Source organism: Maniola hyperantus, chromosome 7 (genome assembly GCF_902806685.2).
Source record: "Maniola hyperantus chromosome 7, iAphHyp1.2, whole genome shotgun sequence".
In the NCBI taxonomy this organism is placed as follows: Eukaryota; Metazoa; Arthropoda; class Insecta; order Lepidoptera; family Nymphalidae; genus Maniola; species Maniola hyperantus.
In genome coordinates this window covers 9071094-9094144 of record NC_048542.1, presented here as the reverse complement: position 1 = coordinate 9094144, position 23051 = coordinate 9071094, and the positions used below count along the sequence as shown (strand labels likewise).

At 35.3% G+C, this 23051-nt stretch overlaps 2 protein-coding genes across 8 annotated transcripts in view; one reads left to right on the top strand and one right to left on the bottom strand.

Moving 5' to 3' along the window:
• The window catches only part of LOC117984007 (nose resistant to fluoxetine protein 6-like), a 35696-nt gene extending 19472 nt beyond the window's left edge, over positions 1-16224 (top strand). For 4 of the 7 annotated variants that reach the window (XM_069499646.1, XM_069499647.1, XM_069499648.1 and 1 more), the window contains 12 exons: positions 6060-6271; positions 7101-7312; positions 7975-8063; positions 9094-9275; positions 10752-10903; positions 11539-11707; positions 12265-12458; positions 13264-13411; positions 13993-14182; positions 14394-14536; positions 15007-15116; positions 16057-16224. In XM_069499646.1, the coding sequence (XP_069355747.1) occupies positions 6071-6271; positions 7101-7312; positions 7975-8063; positions 9094-9275; positions 10752-10903; positions 11539-11707; positions 12265-12458; positions 13264-13411; positions 13993-14182; positions 14394-14536; positions 15007-15116; positions 16057-16132 (1866 nt within the window). In that variant the 5' untranslated portion in view covers positions 6060-6070 and the 3' untranslated portion in view covers positions 16133-16224. Of the gene's footprint in view, positions 1-1708; positions 1785-4433; positions 4928-6059; positions 6272-7100; positions 7313-7474; positions 7519-7974; positions 8064-9093; positions 9276-10751; positions 10904-11538; positions 11708-12264; positions 12459-13263; positions 13412-13992; positions 14183-14393; positions 14537-15006; positions 15117-16056 lie in introns of those variants that run through there. The other 3 variants (XM_069499645.1, XM_069499649.1, XM_069499651.1) reach the window with 3 other exon arrangements.
• Positions 16225-17118: 894 nt separating this feature from the next.
• LOC117983735 (uncharacterized) lies at positions 17119-21780 on the bottom strand. Its single transcript, XM_034970346.2, has 2 exons — positions 21667-21780; positions 17119-17607 (listed from the first exon to the last, which is right to left on the bottom strand). Exons 1-2 carry the CDS (start codon positions 21778-21780, stop codon positions 17119-17121), a joined length of 603 nt encoding a protein of 200 aa, XP_034826237.2.
• Between the last annotated feature and the right edge of the window lie 1271 nt (positions 21781-23051).

Genomic DNA, 23051 nt, shown 5'->3' with positions numbered 1-23051 from the left:
CGAAATAGTTTCTGACTTTCCTGTGGTGGAGCGTTTCTGCTATTTTATAATTTGTAGGAAACAATATTATATACTAATTAGGTAGCTGATGCCAGCGACTTCGTACGCGTGAATTTAGTCACAGTCAATTATCAGTCAAAATGCAATCAATTATTTAAAAATATATTATTAAAGATTATAAGCAGCTATATCGAATATAGTATACCTACGTTATTTTGGTAACTTTTTAATAAACAACTTTTAATAATTATATTATATTTCTGACGCTCTAAAAATTATAACGCTCAACGTACTTAGGTCATAATTATGACGTATCCCATAGCAAACCCTTGAAATTACCTAATAGGAACTTTTGTTACGTGAGCTTTTTTAAGTTTTAAAATATTATTTTATTTTAATAGCCTCCATGTTTGTAGCGAATAATACCTAAATACCTACCTACCTACCAATAACTCAGCGAATTGACTTCGCCACTGCCATACTCGGCTTTTATTGCACTCGAACCAAAAGAATATTTTTTTGGTTCTACGAATTTTCCTTCGATTTTGAGTTGGAAAATCCGCCACGGCTGCGCCACTTTTGTTACAGGAGCTTTTCTAGAATAGAATAGAATATATTTTTATTCAAGTAAACTTTTACAAGTGCTTTTGAATCGTCAAGTAGTTTAATTTACCACTGGTTTGAAATGCCGTTCCTACCGAGAAGAACCAGCAAGAAATTCGCCGATTGCTCTTTTTAAGTTTTCAATTTACAATGTTATTGTACCTACCACTGTACAAGCAATTGCAGCCCCGTGCATTGCTGGAGCGAGTCAAATCCAAGCTCGAATCGTTTACATAGTCTTCGACTGTATAATATGCTTTTTTAGTAGCATACTTTTAATAGATTTTTTTAACTTGTGTAATACTAAAATTGTTTGTGGAATTTTATTATAAAATATTATACTCATTCCCGCAAATGACTTTCCCACTTTCCCGAGGCGGAGCGTACGAGTAGCGAGCTAAGTTTCTAAGTTTTCCCTGAGATTTTCATCAGGAATAGTGTTAAAATGAAACACGTATAGCCGATATTGAGGCTTGTTTAATAATACAATAATCCATAATCGATACTAATATTATAAATGCGAAAGTGTGTCTGTCTGTCTGCTAGCTTTTCACGGCCCAACGGTTCAACCGATTTTGACGAAATTTAGTACAGTGATAGCTTTCATCCCGGGGAAGTACATAGGCTCCTTTTTATCTCGGAAAATCGTAGAGTTCCCACGGGATTTTTAAAAACCTAAATCCACGCGGACGAAGTCGCGGGCATCATCTAGTAATATTATAAATGCGAAAGTGTGTCTGTCTATCTGTCTGCTAGCCTTTCACGGCTCATCTGTTTAACTGATTTTGACGAAATTTGGTACAGATATAGCTTGCATCTCGGAGAAGGACATCGGCTACTTTTTATCCCGGAAAATCAAAGAGTTTCCGCGGGATTTTTAAAAAACTAAATCGCGGGCATCATCTAGTAAATTAATAATGGGACGGGACCACGCATTTTGCAGTCGTGGAACACTTCTTGATCTATGTAGAGCTAATGGGCGAGCTAGATACTCTTAATAAATACTAAATGTTGATTGATAAATAAACTCATTATGAACATTGTAACATCCTACAAACACATCATTTCTAATCTTGTGGCCGACGACGCCGCAAGCACTTCCATATTTTTTTAAAAGGATTTTTTAATTTTAATAATGGTAGCATTTACTTATTGGATTATAGTGTTAATTTTATGTATTGGTAAGTACTTTTCATTTTGAACTACACTTTACTTACTACTTTCTACTAGGTATAACTACTTTCTTACATATATTACTTAAATGTAGGTATTAGTCCATTTTAACCAACTTCAAGAAAAGGAGATGGTTTTTTTTTTTAATTAGGGCGTAATATTTTTTTAACACAAGCAGTAAACACATTTCTGAATATTGATTACCTACTATTCTAAACGAAATTGAAAAATGGGTTACGCTACAACTACAGAGTACTAACTATTACTACAACAGCTGTGCGTGTTTGTGTAAGTTTTGTTTATAGCTAGCTACCTTACCTACCTACCTTACCTTGTCTAATATGTTATCGGATATTATAATTAAATAAATCGATATGACTGTTTTTTGTAAATCGTAAAACAGAATCGTTTGTATACTTCTGATGACTCGAGCCCAGAATCGCATTTTGATGTATTATAGATTTATGAGTAGGTATAGAATAGATACCTCACCTTACTGAAGAATAACAAGAATAAGAAAAAAAATTGGTATAAAATTGCTTTCCAATAGCCATGCATATAATAAATTCAATGCCAATAGCCAATTTATTATATCTATGATAGAGGGTTCTGACTTCCGTACTGTATCGTACAAGAAAATATAACGCTTTTTATTTAATTTTGTGTGTTGTTGTGTTGTGTGATGTTACCACAAATTCACGGTTTTCTATTTATTCCCTACAATATATGATTTATAAGACATTGCTATCTGCCAATTTCAAGATTCTAAGTCAACAGGAAGCACCCTATAGGTTTTGATTCTCTTGACAGACAGACAACAAAACGAAGTGATTCTGTGAGAGTTGCTTTTTTTTCTCTGGGGATGCGGAACTCTAAAAACTTAAATAATTTTCATTCAGCCGAACAAGCTTTCTGTTATGCTAGGCGCACACTGGTGGGTTAAGACGTGATCGACTGGTCAAATAGCCGCCCCGACCTCGATTAATTATCATACGCCAATGTGTATGAGTGCACGCACAAACATAAAAAGCAGACGGTCCACTTTGGGTGTACTCTTGTACCCTATACCTTAAAAAGCTAAAAATCCAGAGAATTCATTCAAAATAAAACCAATTAGAAAATCATAATAAATAACTTGCTAAAATAAAAATCTAATTGCTATAAGATGGCGTGCTTCTAACCATGGAGACAGTAGACGCGGTTCTATGTCAAATGCAGGGTCAAATGTAATTTCTGACGTCAAAAAACATCAATGTACCCGCCATTATTACGTAATAGAGCTTAGTTATGTTGCGTCACGTGGAAAGAATAAATAATATAAGATGAATTCGTGGATTTGACCAATCAAAAATGGTATAATATTTTATTTTAAATTATTATATTACCAACTTCGTCCGCATGGAATACACAAATTTCAAACCCCTATTTCACCCCTTAGGGGTTGAATTTTCAAAACATCCTTTCTAAACGGATGCCTACGTCATAATAGCTATCAACATGCCAAATTTCAGCCCGATCCGTCCAGTAGTTTGAGCTGTGCGTTGATAGATCAGTCAGTCAGTCAGTCAGTCACCTTTTCCTTTTATATATTTAAGATTAGTACAATACACTCTCCATAATATAATTCTGGACCATCTCATTTGGTATGATAAATCGAGGCGGCTATAATGATTAGCCGATCATTTAACCTCTCGTAGGTAGCCAAGCTTTAATGCTATCTAATAATTTTAATGATAACGGCCTTGTTTCAAATCTCACATTAAAGTAATCGTCGTATTATTTGACTCATTAAAGAAATTGGGTATTTACCGAAAAAAGTTTTACTTTTCAACTCAACTCATTTCATAATAATATGCTACCTGTTTCTGCTTATTTACTTCACTTATGAATGATCTATGCGACGTTCCTTAATTTATGTACGAAGTTACACAATGACCCACACAAAATAAAAACAATAAAAATTTACTCTATAAATTATAGGTATCACTTATCAGATATTATTATGAGGTGGATTGATAATAATAAGTAGGAATGTAACATTTTTTTTCATAATCTTGGAATAGTAATTTTTCTATTGTTGATGCAAAAACTTTCTTTTAGCAATCCTTATTTAACACAACTTTATACATATTATTATAAGCAATCGTCTTGTTTTCCAAAATGGTTTCGTCATAACTAGGTAGACCGTACCTATGTGGTAATTTTTGCGTCTGGTTCACAGCAATTATCGTGTGAACTACCGTAAAGATTCTAATACTACCGAAATTCTAAACACTCTTTTAATCCTGACTATTATGCAAAAGTATTTCGTCCATGAAGTATACATATGTAGAAACACAAAATTATTTCGGCTGAGTGATTAGGTGGTACTTTAAGTACACTTAGAGAAGTAGCGTGATACTGCCACTGGTCGTATACTAGTACGTAGTACTATCGCGATATAGCATCGACACAGGTGGACACAGGCTCAATGCAGCATATAGGTAAGTACCAGTAGTGCTATGAGTGACTACCTCTGAACACCTGTAGACACTACAGTTGCAAGATGGACTCGGTCGCGTCCACTTGATCGCGTTGTCTTTGTTGCTGCTGTTACCGAAGCAGCCACAGCGTGGGCAACGTAAATTTTGGGTGCATACATATTACAATAAATACAGGTTGCTTAATTAATACAGTAGCGTATTTGCATCGATGCAGAAGCGATGCTGAATCGATACTATGCGAATGTATCACGACTGAACCGCTATCGCTACTGTCACGCGTTGCAAATGCGACGGGCTGAAAGTAGCGATGGAGACGAGCGCTGAATCACTGCAAAAAGTCGTCTTGGGGTACCTCCCTACGTTTCACGTATCCGTCGCGCGTCGTCTATCTTGTATCATCACTGATACGCAGCGGTTAAGGGTGAAATTATAATATTCATAATGTCACATTTATTCATAAGGTGAAACTGTTACGCAACACCAAAATAAAATTAAAAATTCAAGAGGAAACGAGATACTTACAGAAAATGGGAAACGAATATCGCACTTGGATTTACTTATAGAAGATCTTTTTAAACGACAATGGGCAACAGAAGAAATTGTGTGTCAGAAAAAAATCTTAGATATATTGAAAAACGTGAAAAATTCTACTTTATGGGCAACTTGGAGTAAGTAGCAGTTTACTTTACTGATTAGGTACCTAAAAGACTGGATCTCAATTCCCATTTCTTAATTATTATTATAAGTAAGTAACAATGATTATATATATATATATATATACCTACCTATTGCAGCCGAAGACTGAAATTAGAAATAAATGTACCTATAGTAGGTACTTACCTACAGTCGAAAATGTTGCTAAAGTTAAATAACATTTACGCGTAAAAGATACTGGGTGTAAATAGTGAAAAGTCAATTAAGCTTAATTGGCTTAAAGCTTCAAACAATAATAAAATAGGTAATAATTATTTATCATTCGTCAGCATCATCATCGTAAACTGATAGACGTCCACAGCTAGATATAATTCTCTTGTAGGGATTTCCACATGCCACGGTCTTGCGCCACCTGAATCAAGTAGCTCCTTGCGACTCGTTTGATGTCCTCTGTCCACCTAGTAGGGGTCTGACAACGTTGCGGTACGAGGTTACCATTCTAGCAACTTGGGATCCCAATATCTATCACTTTTTCAAATTAAGTATGTGCATGTTATTGCGTAGGATATGTCGGTTACTCTGATACTCCATCGTATCTTCTCATTTCTGGTTTGATCACGTAGGGAAACTCCAAGCATAGCTCTCTCCATCGGCGCTGAACTTATCACTACGAGTATGACTTTATGATATTGTTCATTTTACTAACGCGTCGTTCTGTTACATTTTAAACTACATCTATTATTACTTATTATAAACATTCATTAAAATATACTTAAGAAGAGATTCTAAACATTATCATCATGATCAAAATCCACCGCCGGCTCACTACAGAGCACCTGTCTCCTCTCAGAGTAAGAAAGGTTTTGGCCATAGTCTACCACGCTGGCCATGTGCGGATTGGTAGACTTCACACACCTTTGAGAACATTATGAAGAACTCTCAGGCATGCAGGTTTCCTCGCGATGTTTTCCTTCACCGTTAAAGAAAGTGATATTATTATTTTGTTAATTAAAAGGCACATAACTCCGAAAAGTTAGAGATGCGTGCCTGGGATCGAACCCCCGACTTCGAATAGAAGGCGGACGTCCTAACCACTAGGCTATCACAGCTTCAGATTTTAAACATATCTACTATATATTTTTACAGTATGGGACTCAATGCAATCTCCAACAGGAATTTTCTACGGGTCCCGATATCAATTCGGAAATTACGATCAATGCATGAAAGCGCCTTGGCTAGAAAGTCACTCTGAGTATAGAACGCAATATTGTCTTGCTGATGTCAAGCTATATAATGAAGAACCTCAACCACAGGAAATTATTGCAGAACCTTACAGTTCTGTGAAGAGTTATATACATGTAAGTAACAGCCGGACTCAGAGTCGCTAATAGTTACTTAAGATTGAGTTAAAACGAGACAGATTTATGTGAGAGATATAGCTCTGTCTCGTTTTAACTAAACTTAAGTAACGATTAAGCGACTCTGAGTACGGCTGTAAGACTGCTTTGATTATTATGACGTATTAAAAAATAATATTTATGTATGCTCGTTTCAAGTGAAAAGCAAAGAGAAAACTTATAAACACACGAAACTTATGTCTGGGCCACAGCTGAACTATATCTAAACTTAAGATAGACTTACTATTATTCACTTTAGATACTATTATTCACTTTAGAATCTAAAGTGAATAATAGTAAGTCTATACTAATATTAAGAGATAAAGTTTGTAAGTTTATTTGAAGGGGGTAATCTCTAGAACTACTGTACAGATTCTGAAAATTCTTTCATTAGTAGAAAGCTAAATTATTCATGAGTGACACGTGTGGAGCCGGCGTAATTTGTTGTAAAAAGGGCACATATTCGGATTCTAGAAAAATGGCTTATTCGCACTTTCTACATACCAGTGAATATTTTGTTTTTAGGTTATAGGTGCTATCCTAGTTATTATATAATCTAAATAAATAAAAGGAAAAGGTGACTGACTGACTGATATATCAACGCACAACTCAAGCTACTGAATGGATCGGGTAGCAGACAGCTATTATGACTTAGGCATCTGCTAAGAAAGGATTTTTGAAAATTCAACCCCTATGGGGGTAAAATAGGGGTTTGAAATTTGAGTAGTCCGCGCGGACGAAGTCGCGGGCTTAATCTAGTTCATTACAAAAACCTTGCATTTGATTACAGTCTTTATCAAAACACGGTGTAACATTCAATACTATCACTTGGGGTGTGTGTGTTCCTGTCGATTGTAATTCGGAGGCTATCGCTAAACTCGTTGAGAGTTTATTCAAGCAAACGCATCTCGGGCTTACGATACAAATTGTCGATGTCAGCGTTGATTCATGCCAAGTCGCCGGTTTTAAGAAGGAGTATTCTATGAAATTTTATCTTATTTTGTAAGTTTTAAAATTTACTATATTTTATTTTACTTACTTTATCATTAATTTTTACAACATATTTTCTCATTATACTCCTATCTATTTGCATATTAATTTTCTTATTTTTGTAGTTTCTGTAGACGCATAAGGCATTTTCAAATTTTTTTTTTCTATTTACAGTGTAAACTCCATATTGCGAACTTCTATTTAACGAAATTGCTAAGGTTTGTTTGATTTACATTGTTACCCTTATATTGAAACATTATATGTACCGTAGCAACCACTCTCAATAGCAAAACAATACGTCATTATCTTGACCGCAATAAACATTAATTTCACTAATCCTAAACACCATACTGATATAATACTTATAGTCGTAAATATTTCGTACGCACATTGGATTTTTCAGAAATATGTTCATTAATTATTGTTTGTTGTAATTGCCTAGCGCGTATTTACTTACTGTATTTCCTACTATCGTTTTATTGCTAACCACTTATTAATAAAATTACATTATATTTTTCTCTTACTTTAACGAAAACTTTTTGTAACGCAATAAAACACTTGGTCTCTTCAATTTCGCTATATAGAGTGTACACTGTATTTGTATTGCCAAAAATTAAATAACAGAATTCTTATCACAGTTCTTCTTTTATTATGATAATACACCGTCTTTTTAGGTATTTTTTGGCTTTTGCTATAATAGCAGTAGTTATTTCTACGATGTTCAATAGTTACTATGAAAATCATCTCCAAATAGACAGAGTTGGTAAGTCTTTTATGAAACCCTATAAATTAGTTCTAATAACATTATCTCTTATCTTACAATTAGTTAAGACTATTACTATCCTGTATACATATGTATTTATATCAATATATAAGTACATATTTTATCTAATTTAATTTTGTCTGTAATTTCAAAATAACGACCTCATATTAAGCTCATATTATGGCTATCTGAACATAAACTAGTTTTTAAACTGACTTTCAAAAAAGGAGGAGTTGTATTTTTCTACCTATATACACCGAAATCTCTGAGATTTCTGAACCGAAACTTTGCGACATTGTCCCATAAAAAATTTGGATTCCAACTCCTGATGCTGTACAGGCTTTGATCACAAAAATTGATGGGATTTAGAAACTCTCGGTTATAAATTGATATTGGAGGTATCCATAAAGTAAAGACTTTTTAAACTCGAGGACCCAACTCCTCAGCCCTGATGATGTAAGAACTGCATTCTTAAATCGTGGTGATGTCACGGGATTTTTAAAGAATCAAGCGTTTAAAAATAGTACTAAGATGCTTATTTTGCATCTCGGGGACGGGTTTCTACTAATAGGCTACTTTTTGTCCCGGAAAATTAAAAGCTCCCACGGGATTTTTAAAAACCTAAATCCACGCGGGCATCAGCTAGTAAAATATATATTATATGGTAGTCCAAAGCCGGCTGAGTTTGTTGTGGGCTCTTCTCAGACCTGGGCGCGTTTGGAATCCTCGTAGCTTTAGTTTTAAGTTTGCGTTATAATTATCACCACTATATCTTACAAATCTAACACCATACCAGACCATCAATAAGCGTAATTTATTACCTATTTTGAATAAATCATTTGACTTTGACTTTGACTAGCCCAAATGCGGGCACATCGCGATTAGGCTACTTGGGGAATCCTCAGGACAACAATAATAATAATTTGCTTCAGATGTTTTGTTGTATCTTTTAATGCCATCGTTTAATACAACACTGCTGTAGTCATCATATTTTGTTTATGTAGTTAGTTATTCCCTAAAATGATTACAGGTAAGAGGTTTGTCAAAGCCTTTTGCATGAAGGAGAATGCGGTGTTGTTGTATAAGGAGTACAAAGATGATATCCCCTCGATGCATGGCATCAGATGCCTGACAGCTGGCATAGTAGTAGCCTTACACGTCTGGGTTGTAAATAATTTAGTGGGGACTATTAACTATTTGGATGTCGATAAAGTAAGTTCTATTTTACTTTATTTTATTTTCTATTCTATTTTGAAAACATGTTTGTGATTAGTTGGTGACTTAAAATGGTTAACACCCACTGAGATCTTTTGCTCTATCATTGGTATGGGATTAGGTACCTAACAGAGAACTATACTTTAAGCGTAAGTCAGAAAAGCAGGTTAAATTTAACTAATTTTATAAGTTATTAAAATGTTCCCTCATATAAAGCTTGCACGTGGATATAGATCATAACGCGTAGAGGCTTATTAAGAGTTTTAATCTTTATAATAACCTAACTGCAATATTAACTTGATTAGGGCACAATTGCTATTGCAACCATATATAATCAAAATAGCGACCTAAACACAAAAAGTATTTAATAGTCGTCGAGAATCGAGTTGGAACGAGACTCAAACCCCGGTATTTATACAAATCGATTCAAGATGGCTCCCCCGCCACAGATCGCGTGACATCGGATGAGTCAAATATTGTCTAATTCATTAAACTAACTTCAATAAGCTAAAGATACTAACTTCTTTCCATAGATAGAGTATAGGTACGCGCTTTGTTATGGAGCCCTAGATGTACGTGGCAGAAAGTAATATACATCGGCCATTAGAATGACATTTTGGCTTTGCGTTGTTTCTGTCACTCATACCTATATGACGTTTTGTCGGTCTCAACGAGACAACGCTCTACAAATCTGCTATCTCCTTCTAAAAAAGGTCGATGTACGAGTACATTACTTTCTGCCACGTACTGTACAGTCTATTTTTCCATAGCTAAATGAAAATATAAACAAAGAACTTCAAAACTTAGAAATATGACTTTGATCCTAGTGTTACTAGTTTTAAAGAGTAAAATCTTTATTTTCAGAACTAATTGTAATTCTAAAGTGAAGATATTAAGATAGTTAACGTAGATTGTTGTAGATTATGTTAATGAACTAACATCTACATAATCTACAATTCAAATCAAAAATTTCGTAATAACAGTTGTAACTGCTTTATGTGCATGGCGCTAATTGAACTGTAGAGACTAAACGACTGCTTGTACATTATAATAACACTTGAAATTTTGTGCAGATATGTACTTATATATAACTAGCTTATGCTCGCGACTTCGTCCGCGTGGACTACACAAATTTCAAACCCCTATTTCACCCCCTTAGGGATTGAATTTTCAAAAATCCTTTCTTAGCGGATGCCTACGTCATTATAGCTATCTGCATGCCAAATTCCAGCCCGATCCGTCTAGTAGTTTGAGCTGTGCGTTGATAGATCAGTCAGTCAGTCAGTCAGTCAGTCAGTCAGTCAGTCAAAAAATAGTTTTACTAGATAAAATTGTTTTTGTAGTAACCTACCTATTCTGTCAAACATAATATTTAACATAAACATATTTATTTATATTATAATATGCATTATCGTAGGTAGGTAGTAGGTACCGTAGAAGCTCGAACTACATTTACAATTTTTTACATTACAGGACACTGAAAAATATAATTTGACCGCTTTAGCACACGCAGAGCTGGTCGTGGACACTTATCTCATGATGTCAGGACTTCTTCTTATTAAGGGAGTTATGTCTTCGTCGAACCATTTTAGCCCATTGCATATGATATTGAAGCGATACATAAGGTACCTTCCTTATATTTCATAACTTTAATTTTGAGAAATAGCTAATTAGTTGTAGGTATCCTGCAGTGAAGCTGTGATAGCCTAGTGGTTAGGACGTCCGCCTTCTAATCGGAGGTCGGGGGTGCGATCCCGGGCACGCACCTCGAACTTTTCGGAGTTATGTGCGTTTTAATTAATTAAATATCACTTGCTTTAACGGTGAAGGAAAACATCGTGAGGAAACCTGCATGCCTGAGAGTTCTCCATAATGTTCTCAAAGGTGTGTGAAGTCTACCAATCCGCACATGGCCAGCGTGGTAGACTATGGCCAAACCCTTCTCACTCTGAGAGGAGACCCGTGCTCTGTAGTAAGCCGGTTATGGGTTGATCATGATGATGATCCTGCAGTGATATATAATCTACTTAGCACATATTAAAATCAAGCCAAAGTAGTTTTGAAAGAAGTTAGTAGTAGAACCCAAGGACCAAGACAGAACTAAGACAAGACACGACTTAGACAGGACCTAGACAATACTAAGAGACGTACACAGATTTCTCCGAAATTTCTGCACCAATTTGAATTTTTATTTTGTTTCATTTCTGATGTTTTTCGATTACCTATATTATGTTATCTATGTAATTTCTGAATGTTCTAGATTTGCCTGGATGTTAGGATTTCTGTTACTACTCTCAATGCAAGTGTTAGTACGCAGTGGCGACGGCCCTCTATGGCCCCGGATCGCAGAGGAAGAGGCCGATGTTTGCAAGAAGACCTGGTGGCTGACTTTGCTTATGCTAGGAAACTATGTAGACACTGCTAATATTGTTAGTATCGGTAGTATACATAAGAACAACCAGTATACCTACTTATTTTTCATCTCACTAGCTCGGAAAGATGTTAGATCCGTGTGAGAATTGGGATGACTATGTCAAAAATAAATTATTTCTTAGAAATGACAATACAGAGGGTCTTCCAAAATTCGTAAAATCCACGTCCACTGTTAGTTTTAAGTTTGTAAAAAGTATAGTCACAACTGTGAATTTCATACAAGCTCCCTTACTAAGCAAGCGTTTTGACATTTGATAAAAAGTCGCTGATTTGACGTCTTCATCCCTATTGTTCTTGAAGACTTTGCAAATTGCTGTGGGACAAGCCAAGCACACTCGTTGGACAAAGCTTTCTCGCAATTTTTGCATAGCTAACTCGTGTATATAAATCAGACAAGATCATAATTTTTATAAAGAAAATTAAGCTTGAATGATGAATTTAAGTGTAAGATATTAATTAAGAATGTCACACAAATTATAGCCCGGGGGAAGTAAATTATGATATTGAAGCCGTTAATATTTAAAGTAATTTCATTTATTTTTTCTTTCTGCAGTGTTATCCTATCTTATGGACAGTGCCGTGTGATTTTCACCTATCAATTGTAGGAGTGATAATAATCTGGCTATTCAAAAAGAACCATCGGATTGCCTTTGCAACTTTCACAGCCCTCTTCATTGCTGCCATAATCTTGCCAGGAGTTGTGACTTATCAGCAAAGGTTACCTGCAGTACCTCCTTTTAATATAAGGTGAGATTCTGTTCGTCTGATCAGATTATACTTACCTACTTACAACTTCGTCTGTTTAAAGGTAGTGTTTTTCATTGAAATATCATGTTCAAGTTTAAAGTGATCGCATCCCAAAATATGACCTACACTACAATACACGACCCACCAGATCTTGCAGTATTGCAGCCTATGCTACTTAAAATTTAAACTTTATTACAACCAGTGAAAAGACGAGTATTTTGCTATATTTTTTTCTAAGCTTCACATTCATTCCCTCTGCCGTGGTATAAAAAAAAAAGAAAAAAAAAATATTCGATCTAGATACCTACACTAATAATTTGTTGGAGTGAGGAGATTTGTAGGTTATCACAGAGTAAGGATTTATACTGTGGTAATTTAGTTCAGCTATGACAGCTTAATTAATTAATTAATTTTGATATAGAAATAACTAATTAGTTGTAGGTATCCTGCAGTGAAGCTGTGGTAGCCTAGTGGTAAGAACGTCCGCCTCCTAATCGGAGATCGGGGATACGATCCTAGGCACGCACCTCTAACTTTTCAGCGTTATGTGTAATAAAATATCACTTGCTTTAACGATGAAGGAAAACATCGTGAGAAAACCTGCATGCCTAAGAGTTCACCATAATGTTTTCAGGTATGTGAAGTCTGCCAATGCGCACTTGGACAGCGTGGTAGACTATGGTCAAAACCCTTCTCATTCTGAGAGGAGACCCGTGCTCTGAAGTGAGCCGGCGATCGCTTGAAAATGTTGATGATGAATTTTATGTCTGGCTACTTAGTACTTACGCAATTTGCTTTTTTACAGAAGTATCAAAGACTATCGGAATTCCTTATTCAAGAATCCAACTTACTTGTGGAGTCACCTGCGAGCCGGCCCTTACTTGGTAGGCCTCGCAGCAGGTTATTTGATGACCATTTACAAGCCGAACAAACACAGAAATGTTATCCCTAAGGTACCTATTACCACATACAAATAGAGAGCTACAAATATTGTTCATAAGATTATTGTCTAAGGCTAGATTAGTATTTAAATGACCACAAATCACGTCGTCACATGAAACCACTTGAATACACGAAAAGTATGTAGATCTTTCGAAATTGGGAACAAAGACAAAAATCATCATGGCCTGCTTTAAACATTTACATTTTGCCGTAGTTATTACTTATTACGTCTCCACGGCTTTTTTCATTAAAATTAAACAAATACCTACGTAAGTGATTTACTAATAGTCTATATCAACCTTATTGGTGTCTATCAATGAGATTAATTTACTGTTTAGGCCCTACATGAGATCTTCTACGCAAACACGATCTACCTTAGGTTACATCATCATTTGCCAGCAGCTCTTATTGCAGCCAAGCGCTAGTCAGTAGTCTATAAATTTAAAAAAAATCGGTTGATCACCGAAGTGAGCCAATAATAATCTTTGGATACGGGAAGTGTACACTGTACAACTACCTAAATTACATGTCCACGATAGAAAAATATTATTTAATAACCTAGGTACATTCGACATTATCATAAATGTTTCAGGCATATTCTCAAATAGGTTTCATCATTGCACTTGCTATAGCAACGAAAATTATGGTAATGGGCGGTACTTTCCAAGACCTGTCAAGACCGTACAATGTATGGGAGGCGGCGTTATTTGCCTCTTTCAACCGGACTATCTGGGCAATAGCTGTGGCTTGTTTGATTGCCTTCTGCGAATATGGAACAGTTCGTAAGTTCACATTTAATTAATCTGTAGGTACCTACTTCATTTTTATAAACTTTCCAATAAGTAGATTTTTCTTTTTTCATCTAATATACTCATCTCATATACACTTGCTAAAATTGAATACTTAGCTATCCTTTTTTCCTAGGTTTGATGAAATCTTTTGGTTTTGTAGAAAATTTTCAAACTATCATTAACTATGTTTTTCTCTTTTCAGCTATTATTGGTACTTTTCTCAAATCAGGGATTTTCTTGCCACTTAGCAAGCTTTCGTACGGAACCTACCTCCTACACACGGTAGTGTTTTCTCGCGCTGTCATGTCTACACGAACTCCATTGAATCATGACATGTTCTTAATGGTATGTATTTTAACCTGCTCATTTTTATACCATACCTACTTACTTAATTTTATTTAGCTAGATATTATTTTTTAAGAATCAAAGTTACAAAAGGCTTAACCAGTCGTAAAGTTGCAGTGGCACATGGCTCGGATGACTCTTCATCTAAAACAGTTGCATTTTTAATATACCCTCTAAGGTTAATAATTGTGGGTAACAAACGCATAGCAGGGAGCCGCAGATTACAAGCGGCACAAGACAGTCATGGAGTGTGGACAATCATGAGCTCAGCTCATAATAATAGTCCAATGGAAATTCTTTCATCAATAGGTACCTACCTACCAATGCTAGCAGAGGTCGTCTTAATTGGTGAAAACACATATCCTCTTAAAACTTCAGTGGTTGAGACGATGCAACGACGCAAAAAATAATATTTCTTATTAAATCACACATATTTGTTTCATTACATAAGTACCTGTTCTTTTTTTCAGCTTATCCACATATTCGGTGTATTGGTAGTATGTACCATAAGCAGTTTATTACTCTACGTATTTATCGAAGCTCCAATGAGTAAAATCATCAATATTATATTCGATATGAAGTAAGTAAAGTAATTTTGTTATTTTACAAACACTTTAACATGAAAATCGCAACCTTAAGTTTTTTATGCCAATGCTTTCCTTGACCTTAGACTTGTGGAAGTTGCTCTTAATATTCTAAAGGGTTGCTCTTAGAATATTAAGTGCAACTCGTTGGAAATATTAAGTTCCCTGCATCTTTTATTTGAGACTAGCTGACTCGCCCCGACTATCCAAGGTTTTTTTTAATAGAGATAGCGAGCAAACGAGCAGGTCACCTGATGTTAAGTGATTACTGCCGCCCATGAAAATTTGCAGCACCAGAGGAACCACCGCGCCGATGCTTTGCCGGCCTTTTAGGAATTTGTTGGTCCGCCCCTTGAATATCCCCATGTTGTAATCTAAGGTTAGGCTTAGGTACCTAGGTGTAGTACGCGACCCTACGCGACGATAGTAGATTAGGTAGGTATTTAACAAATAAAAATTCATTGTATATTTATCTATATAGTTGTAAATACGGTCCTCGTGATTATGCTCCTTCTGATAATGAAAGTCGCATTGAAAATTGAAGTAAGAAGTTTAAAACCGGGCAAGTTCGAGTCGGACTCGCACACGAAGGGTTTCGTACTATCTTACAATAGGTATACTTATATCATTATGAACTTTTTATCATTTGTTATTTGGCAATAGAAATGCGCTCTGTATAAATTTCTATTCACTCACTATTACGGTTCATGAAATACAGCTTGCTGACAGACAGACAGACGAACGGACAGCGGAGGCTAGGTCCCGTTGCGTTGGCGCCTCTCGGGTAGAGAACCCTAAAAGTTATAAGCGGATAGGATAGAAAACGCAAATTCCAACTTTGTTTTATTGCCTAGTTATTAATGCAAAACCTGTGTATTGTGGTAATAAAATAATTTCGTACCTACCATTCTAATTATTTTCGTTCTTTGTTTTCAGGAACAAGAAAAATGATTACAAAGTGAACGAATGCAAAAATAATAATATACACACCCAACAAAAGAAAACTTTGTAAAAATATCACTTTGTTTAAACTTTGTGTACAAAAGTTTGTCCTTTGTTATACCTTTAAAGTTACTACATCGTTCAATTAAAAAGTACCTATTAAATCTGTAGTGGAGTTTTTATTTTTCTTTATTTATGAAAATTTATAACAATATCAGCTGCGCGATTGCGGTAGAATGACAGCTACAATGTCATGATCGCAATCACCTCTGAATTCTGATTGGTTGACGCTCGCTCACTATTGGCTACAATGCATTGTTGCAACAAGAATAACACAAATGCAGCCAATCAGAACAATTGAGATTGTAATGATGAGCGATGCAGGTTTTACGAAATCGCCCTACAGGTGTATGTACCCTACCTCCCTACCCAATACAAATGGATGCTGTGGCCCTGTGGGATACTAGTCAGTATAACTCGGACATGAACTTTTACAACCCCAAGTTCAACAGTAGGTAGTATGTAGGCAAGGGTTGTAGGTTAGGGTTATAAAAAACTTAATACATAATAATGTTATGTCACAAAAAATATTTTATTAATATCTAAAACTAATCAACAATATTTACACAACATACACACACTCAGGCATCGCAACAATAACAAAAAAATCTGTCACAAGAAAATATGAATCAAGGCTTAAATAAATAGGAATATTTTGTCGAAGCATCAAAGATAACAAAACATTAAGTAGGTAGGTACTATGCTTAAAACGATCGAAAAAGTATTTGGTAGGTAGTTTTATCTGCTTTTCTTTTAACGGCGGGTTTTAAAAATATATACTTACCACTTTATTGTAATGCCTTTTAAAATAAAAACCAGACCTATCTACCTAGGTATATTCCTTTAGATTGTGGATAAATACGTGCCTCAAGAATATTCAGTAAGTAGAGTTAGGGCATAATTCTTTAAATAATTATGCGAACAGTATATAGGTACCTACAGAGACTAGTCCAGAAATAGACAAAAGAATCACAGCAAAGCAACAACTTTAAAATTTCAACGAATCTTGTGTGATCCTTTCTTCGTGTGAATAATAGTTTCATATACAGGTACTTTGAAAGGCACAGGCTTTTCCACTGGTACGATTATGTGTTTGATAACTTCGAAAGGCACTTCCTTGATCTTGGGAATATGCACAGTCCTTTCAACGGGATACGGGACAGATTTCTCGACAGGGATAGAAACTTCCTTTATAATTGGGATGACTACTGCTTTAGGGACGGGAACTTGGATGGGTACGGGATGAGGGACAGGTATAAGGATGGGCTGATGGATTTTGAACTCAAAGTTCTTTGGAACAGGGATGACGATTTCCTTGTAATGTTTGATAGGCTCGGGGTTTTCTTCCTCGACGTGGTGATGCACAGGATACGATTGGGACTGTAGATCATGGCCTCCGAAGCCTTTTCCAAAGTCTCCTTGATCGCCAGAGTCAAACCCATGACTTCCAAAGTCAAAACCAGAAGAATGGTCGCTCGGCTGATACTGTAAGCAACAGTTAATATTAAATTAAAGGTAGGTAGCATTTTTTAACTCAAAATTATATCTAGGAGAAGCGGAATGTAGCTGTAGGTACGGAATCATTGTGGATCCTTCAACTCGCAGTTCGCACTTAACTGTTACGATGTCATAGAAAGGAAAATAACATAAAAAAGCTTTAAGTTTCTAGGTGCCTATGTTATGTAAAACTTGATTACAGCAGAACGCGATATGAATGAACTAAAAACAAAAAAACGCTCCCAAACAATGGTCGAGCGTTCCGAACGAAAGTTAAATATTTGACTTTTCACTATTCAGTCTGAGTCTGCGCTAGTTTATTAAAGTAGCAAAAAATAAAAATAAAACAAAATGGTGCCGGTTCCGTGTAACGGTAACTTAGCGGCACATCAGAGACCAAACTTTTGCTCTATTTTCTGTTAAGTAAGCATCGACTCAGTTATATTTTAACGTATCTTTTTTTAGATCTATTATGTCATAAGGTGTACTACGTATCGGAAATACGGTGTATTACGTATCGGAAATGCCTATAGCTGATGTAATAAGTAAACTTAAAAGTCTGAATGAATTTTTTAACTTGATCTGCGTGGATTTAAGTTTTTTGAATAATTATTTGTGGAACTTTTGATTTTTCGGGATAAAAAGTGTCTTATGTCCGTCCCCAGCTCGTTGCCAAGTTTCGTCAAGATCGATTCAGCGGTTGAGCCGTGAAAAGGTAACAAACGGAATAATTAGTATAAAAGCGCAGAATTCATCCAGTTACAGTTTTATTTTATTGCCGCAAAAATAATACATAGATATAGGTAACAGATGCACTGTAGTAGATAGTACTAAATTTAAATTATTATTTTATGTTAACGTCTAGTATTTTTTAGTTTTATTTAATTAATCCCATAATATTATTGTAAAGAGAAAAAATAAAAGGCTTTTTTATTTTTTATATTTTTATTTATTTATTTATAGGTAATAGAAGGTACCTAATTGTAACATAATATGGTTAGTAAACGTGAAGGAAGCGTGAAGGCTGTCATTCCTTCGATCATTCTTACATAATTTACCACAAAACCATAACAGCAAGTTGCGCCTATTGTATTAGGTAATATTATCAATATTTTCTCAATGCTATATTCCTCGATATTTTTAGAAAATATTACTTATTCCCCAAAGATTCTTTTATGTAAGTCATTAATCGAATGAAATCTGTTTTCTTTCATCGGCCAAAGTAATAAATTCGAGTACTTCATTACATTTTCGATATTTCTGCCGCATAATAACAATTTATGAATATAAAACACCTGTAGCATAGAATAAAAATATAATTTTACGGTCCGCTTTCAATCCTTAGTCGTATTCCTTGGTCGTAACCCACTTTATGATCTACATCTTCAATTCACTTAGATATTATTAGGTATACTTAAGTGTTTTTTTCGAGCTGTTTTGTGCATATGATTGAATGTATTCAATAAAACCTTGAATAGAAAAGCCAGCGACTTTGACAGTGTAATTGAATAACTTTGCGAAACCCTGCAGGAACATAATTTACTTTATAAAATTTCATCCCAGCACTTTAAAAAAATCAAATTAAGTAAATCAATTGTCGTTGTATTTTTGGTGAAGCCTAGCAAATGGCATTACAAACATAATATGAAAAAATAAATATGTTATACTTAGGTAGGTATTTGGAAATAATGATTTTAGAAAACTTGTCCTTTTAGACATTTGAGGAGCTGGCGAACAAAATGGGTTACTTACACTTCTGATCAAAATACTTTTCTTTAATCCACTAAATTACCACCCACTGAATACAAATCTTAACTCATTTCCAAGCACAACGACCTAAAACTGTGCATAAATTGAGTCCAAAGTTCGTGACTTCGATAACTGAATACAAACTTGAAATTTAGTATTTCTAAGTAATACGGCCTTAGGGCGTTTGTGCACTCATTCCAACTCATTCGTATTCGATTGGTATCCGTCATACAAATTATTCGGTACATTCGATTGGTATTTTTACGGATCGTCAAATGACGTCATTTTGACTAATTTGACGTATATTTAAGTATTAATATACCATCAGCTCGAAACTACAGTCTAGTGCTGACGTCACTAAAATGGCGGCCAAGCGCATTACCAATTTGCGGGACTTATACCAAAATATAGATAGCACATGCGATCTTTTATGACATGGTGATTAATGACTGCCAAATTAATTTCATTTGTGTATTATATATATTATATAGTAAATAATTAGTACGATGGTTACGTTCACAAAATTCTAAAGAAAGTTTAACATTTTATTTTTAGCTACTCACTAAAATATTTTTTGATAACTATGCACTTATTAGGTTTACAGTTCGTTTTTCATTGTGATGTAAGTAGTGTTTTTATTGTATTGTGCTTTTTCGTTAGGTTTTTAGAGACCCTTTTGCATTGGAATTTCACAAATTTCACCAGAACGAAGCAAGACGGAACAGCGCGCGGCCGGTGGACCAGTGGAAATAAGAGAAGGAATAAATTTCGGATTTATTAATTAAATTTTTTATACTTAGTGCAAAATCCGGTCTTCGGTAATAGTATCATGGCAACCCCCTGCCAGATACCCTTAAAGTTTAAAAGTTTAGACTTTATACTTTGACTTAAGATTTTTTAAACCTTCATTAGGTACCTACCTGTTACCTCCCAAAGCCACCATGATCCAAACAAACATCCAAAGTAAACGTTCCTTCCAGTGTTGGGGACAATACGCAGATAAACTTTCAGCTTTTATAAATTAACGAAGGTCTGGCACGCGCTGGCTCTCTCTCTCTAATACGCGACCTCAGTGGCAATCAGAATACAATGTAATTTGTACATTTCCTCTTGTTGTTTAGGTCTAATATATCAATAGGCTACTTGACAATTTTTTTAAGTTGGTCTTAAATGGTTAATATTTGTCCTATTATATCAAAAAAATTAACACTATATTTTTTTGCGCCCTAAAAACCGTAAAACTTTAATTTAAAAAAATATTTTTCTTAGACAGGTGAAAACACTGTCGGCCATGTTTGGCCGATAGATTATCTGTGCTCTGACGTCATGCATTTGTAAACAACAGTATAACCTACTTGACAATTTTTTTAAGTTGGTCTTAAATGGTTAATATTTGTCCTATTATATCAAAAAAATTAACACTATATTTTTTTGCGCCCTAAAAACCGTAAAACTTTAATTTAAAAAAATATTTTTCTTAGTCAGGTGAAAACACTGTCGGCCATGTTTGGCCGATAGATTATCTGTGCTCTGACGTCATGCATTTGTAAACAACAGTATAACCACAGGGTTATACTGTTGTTTACAAATGCATGACGTCAGAGCACAGATAATCTATCGGCCAAACATGGCCGACAGTGTTTTCACCTGTCTAAGAAAAATATTTTTTTAAATTAAAGTTTTACGGTTTTTAGGGCGCAAAAAAATATAGTGTTAATTTTTTTGATATAATAGGACAAATATTAACCATTTAAGACCAACTTAAAAAAATTGTCAAGTAGCCTATTCAATTAGCTACACTACTACACAAACCTTTCTCAAATGGAATAAAAACAACACAAAAGATGGAACTAACAAAAACTGTAATTGGACGATTCCTTTACATAACAACTTGAAAAATTTTACCGTAGGACTTTACTTTACTACTTGTTTGATAACATACAGGATATTTGTTATCCCGAAAAATAATAGAGTTCGTTCGGGGTAGGGAATAGTATTATTTTCTCCATCAAATATGAACCTATTAAAAATGTTTTTCTTTGCAAAAGTTTACCGTCACGTCGCGTACCTACCTAGATTCTGTATTTTAGTGAAGATCAGACGAACAGTTTCGGAGGTGGAGGACGGAACTCCTCAACGGGTAACAAACAGCAAATCAATGGCAATCAGTGTCCTATTAGCAGTAGCTTAATAATTTTTTTTAACCATAATAGGTATACATAACATAAGTAGGTACATTTTCATTCCATCCAGTAAAAGGTTCAATTTCAGCTATAAGTACGGGTGTTAGAAACATACCTGTTGATCGTATTGTTGTAAATAGCTGTCAAGATTGGTGTTGTACGGCATCCATTGCTGTTGTTGTTGCTGTTGCTGTTGCAGTGGATTAGCGAACGACGAAACTAACCCCATGGCGAATATGTACTGTAAACATGTTTAGGTTAAGGTAAATCTTCATGGCACTTCATGGACATTCAATTCATGATTTGATTGACAGAACAGTGAACTTGGTGTCAGCAATGGGAAACTTGGCGATGAGCAGTTAATTATTAATTAAATAATTAGACAACATGACGTTTAACTTGCTAAACATGATGTTAATTAGTGTCATGGTGTAGTTAGGTAAATTAAAATAGGAAAGCTTTGCCTTATCTTTGGGTTAAAAATATAGGGCTCATTTAGGTGTAACTGTAATATTCTATGCAATGAGCACTTCAGCCTAAGGCTAGAAGAGGATAGGCTTTTTTGCCTGAGCGACTCTTCATTTTAGCAGGAAAGTGTCTATTCTTAGCAACTGCTGCCGACGGAAGGTTGTGCTTCTTCTAGTTCTATCATGTAATCGGTATCGTTGCTTGAGAGGTTAGAGCGTGGAGCTTTTTTAACACCACGTAGGTAAGTCTACTGAACTTATTTTTGATGGTTTGACATTTTCATGCAATTTGCTAGGGAATCACGAGATGCAATCAGAAACAAGAAGACATGCAGTAGAAACTCTTGAATGAACAAAAAGTAACAGCACGGGCAGAGATAGGTACCTAATTTAATAACTAACCAAATCTCTGGAAAAAGCAAGTTTTTCGATTTCCTGTAAAGTTGCTATTTTAGACGTAAGTACGTGGTGTTAGATCTTAAGCGATGATACGTTTAGGTCAGTTGCACTCGGTGTGTTCCGAGTCTAATGTATAGACAGAGTAATAAATGTTCAACTATTAGGTCGCCGGTCACAGGGTGAGCTATGAATCACAATCAGGCATGCAGCTTGTTGTATATGCAATAACTTAGCCGATGTCGTTGGGAGCTCTGGTGGAACATACGGATTAAAATGACTTAGTAAACTTAAACTAAAAGTTGCATGAAGGGGAATAACCCTTTTCTATTTTACCTAGGTAAGAACTTACTTGGTAATTAATCATCATTCATCATTATCAACCCATCGCCGGCTCACTACAGAACACGGGTCTCCTTTCAAAGTGAGAAGCGTTTTGGCCATAGTCTACCACGCTGGCCATATGCGGATCGGTAGACTTCACATATCTTTGAGAACATTATGGAGAACTCTCAGGCATGCAGGTTTCCTCACGATGTTTTCTTCCCGTTAAAACAAGTGACATTTGATTAGGTACTCACGCACATAGCTCCGAAAAGTTAGAGGTGCGTGCCCGGGATCGAACCCCCGACCCCTG

What these genes read in the sequence shown, in the direction of transcription:
- LOC117983735 (XM_034970346.2), bottom strand. Translation starts at nt 21,780, where the DNA reads ATGGGGTTAGTTTCGTCGTTCGCTAATCCACTGCAACAGCAACAGCAA. An exon ending in TACAACAATACGATCAACAG is followed by an intron (nt 17,608 to 21,666) that starts GTATGTTTCTAA and finishes TGTTGCTTACAG; the next exon opens with TATCAGCCGAGCGACCATTC.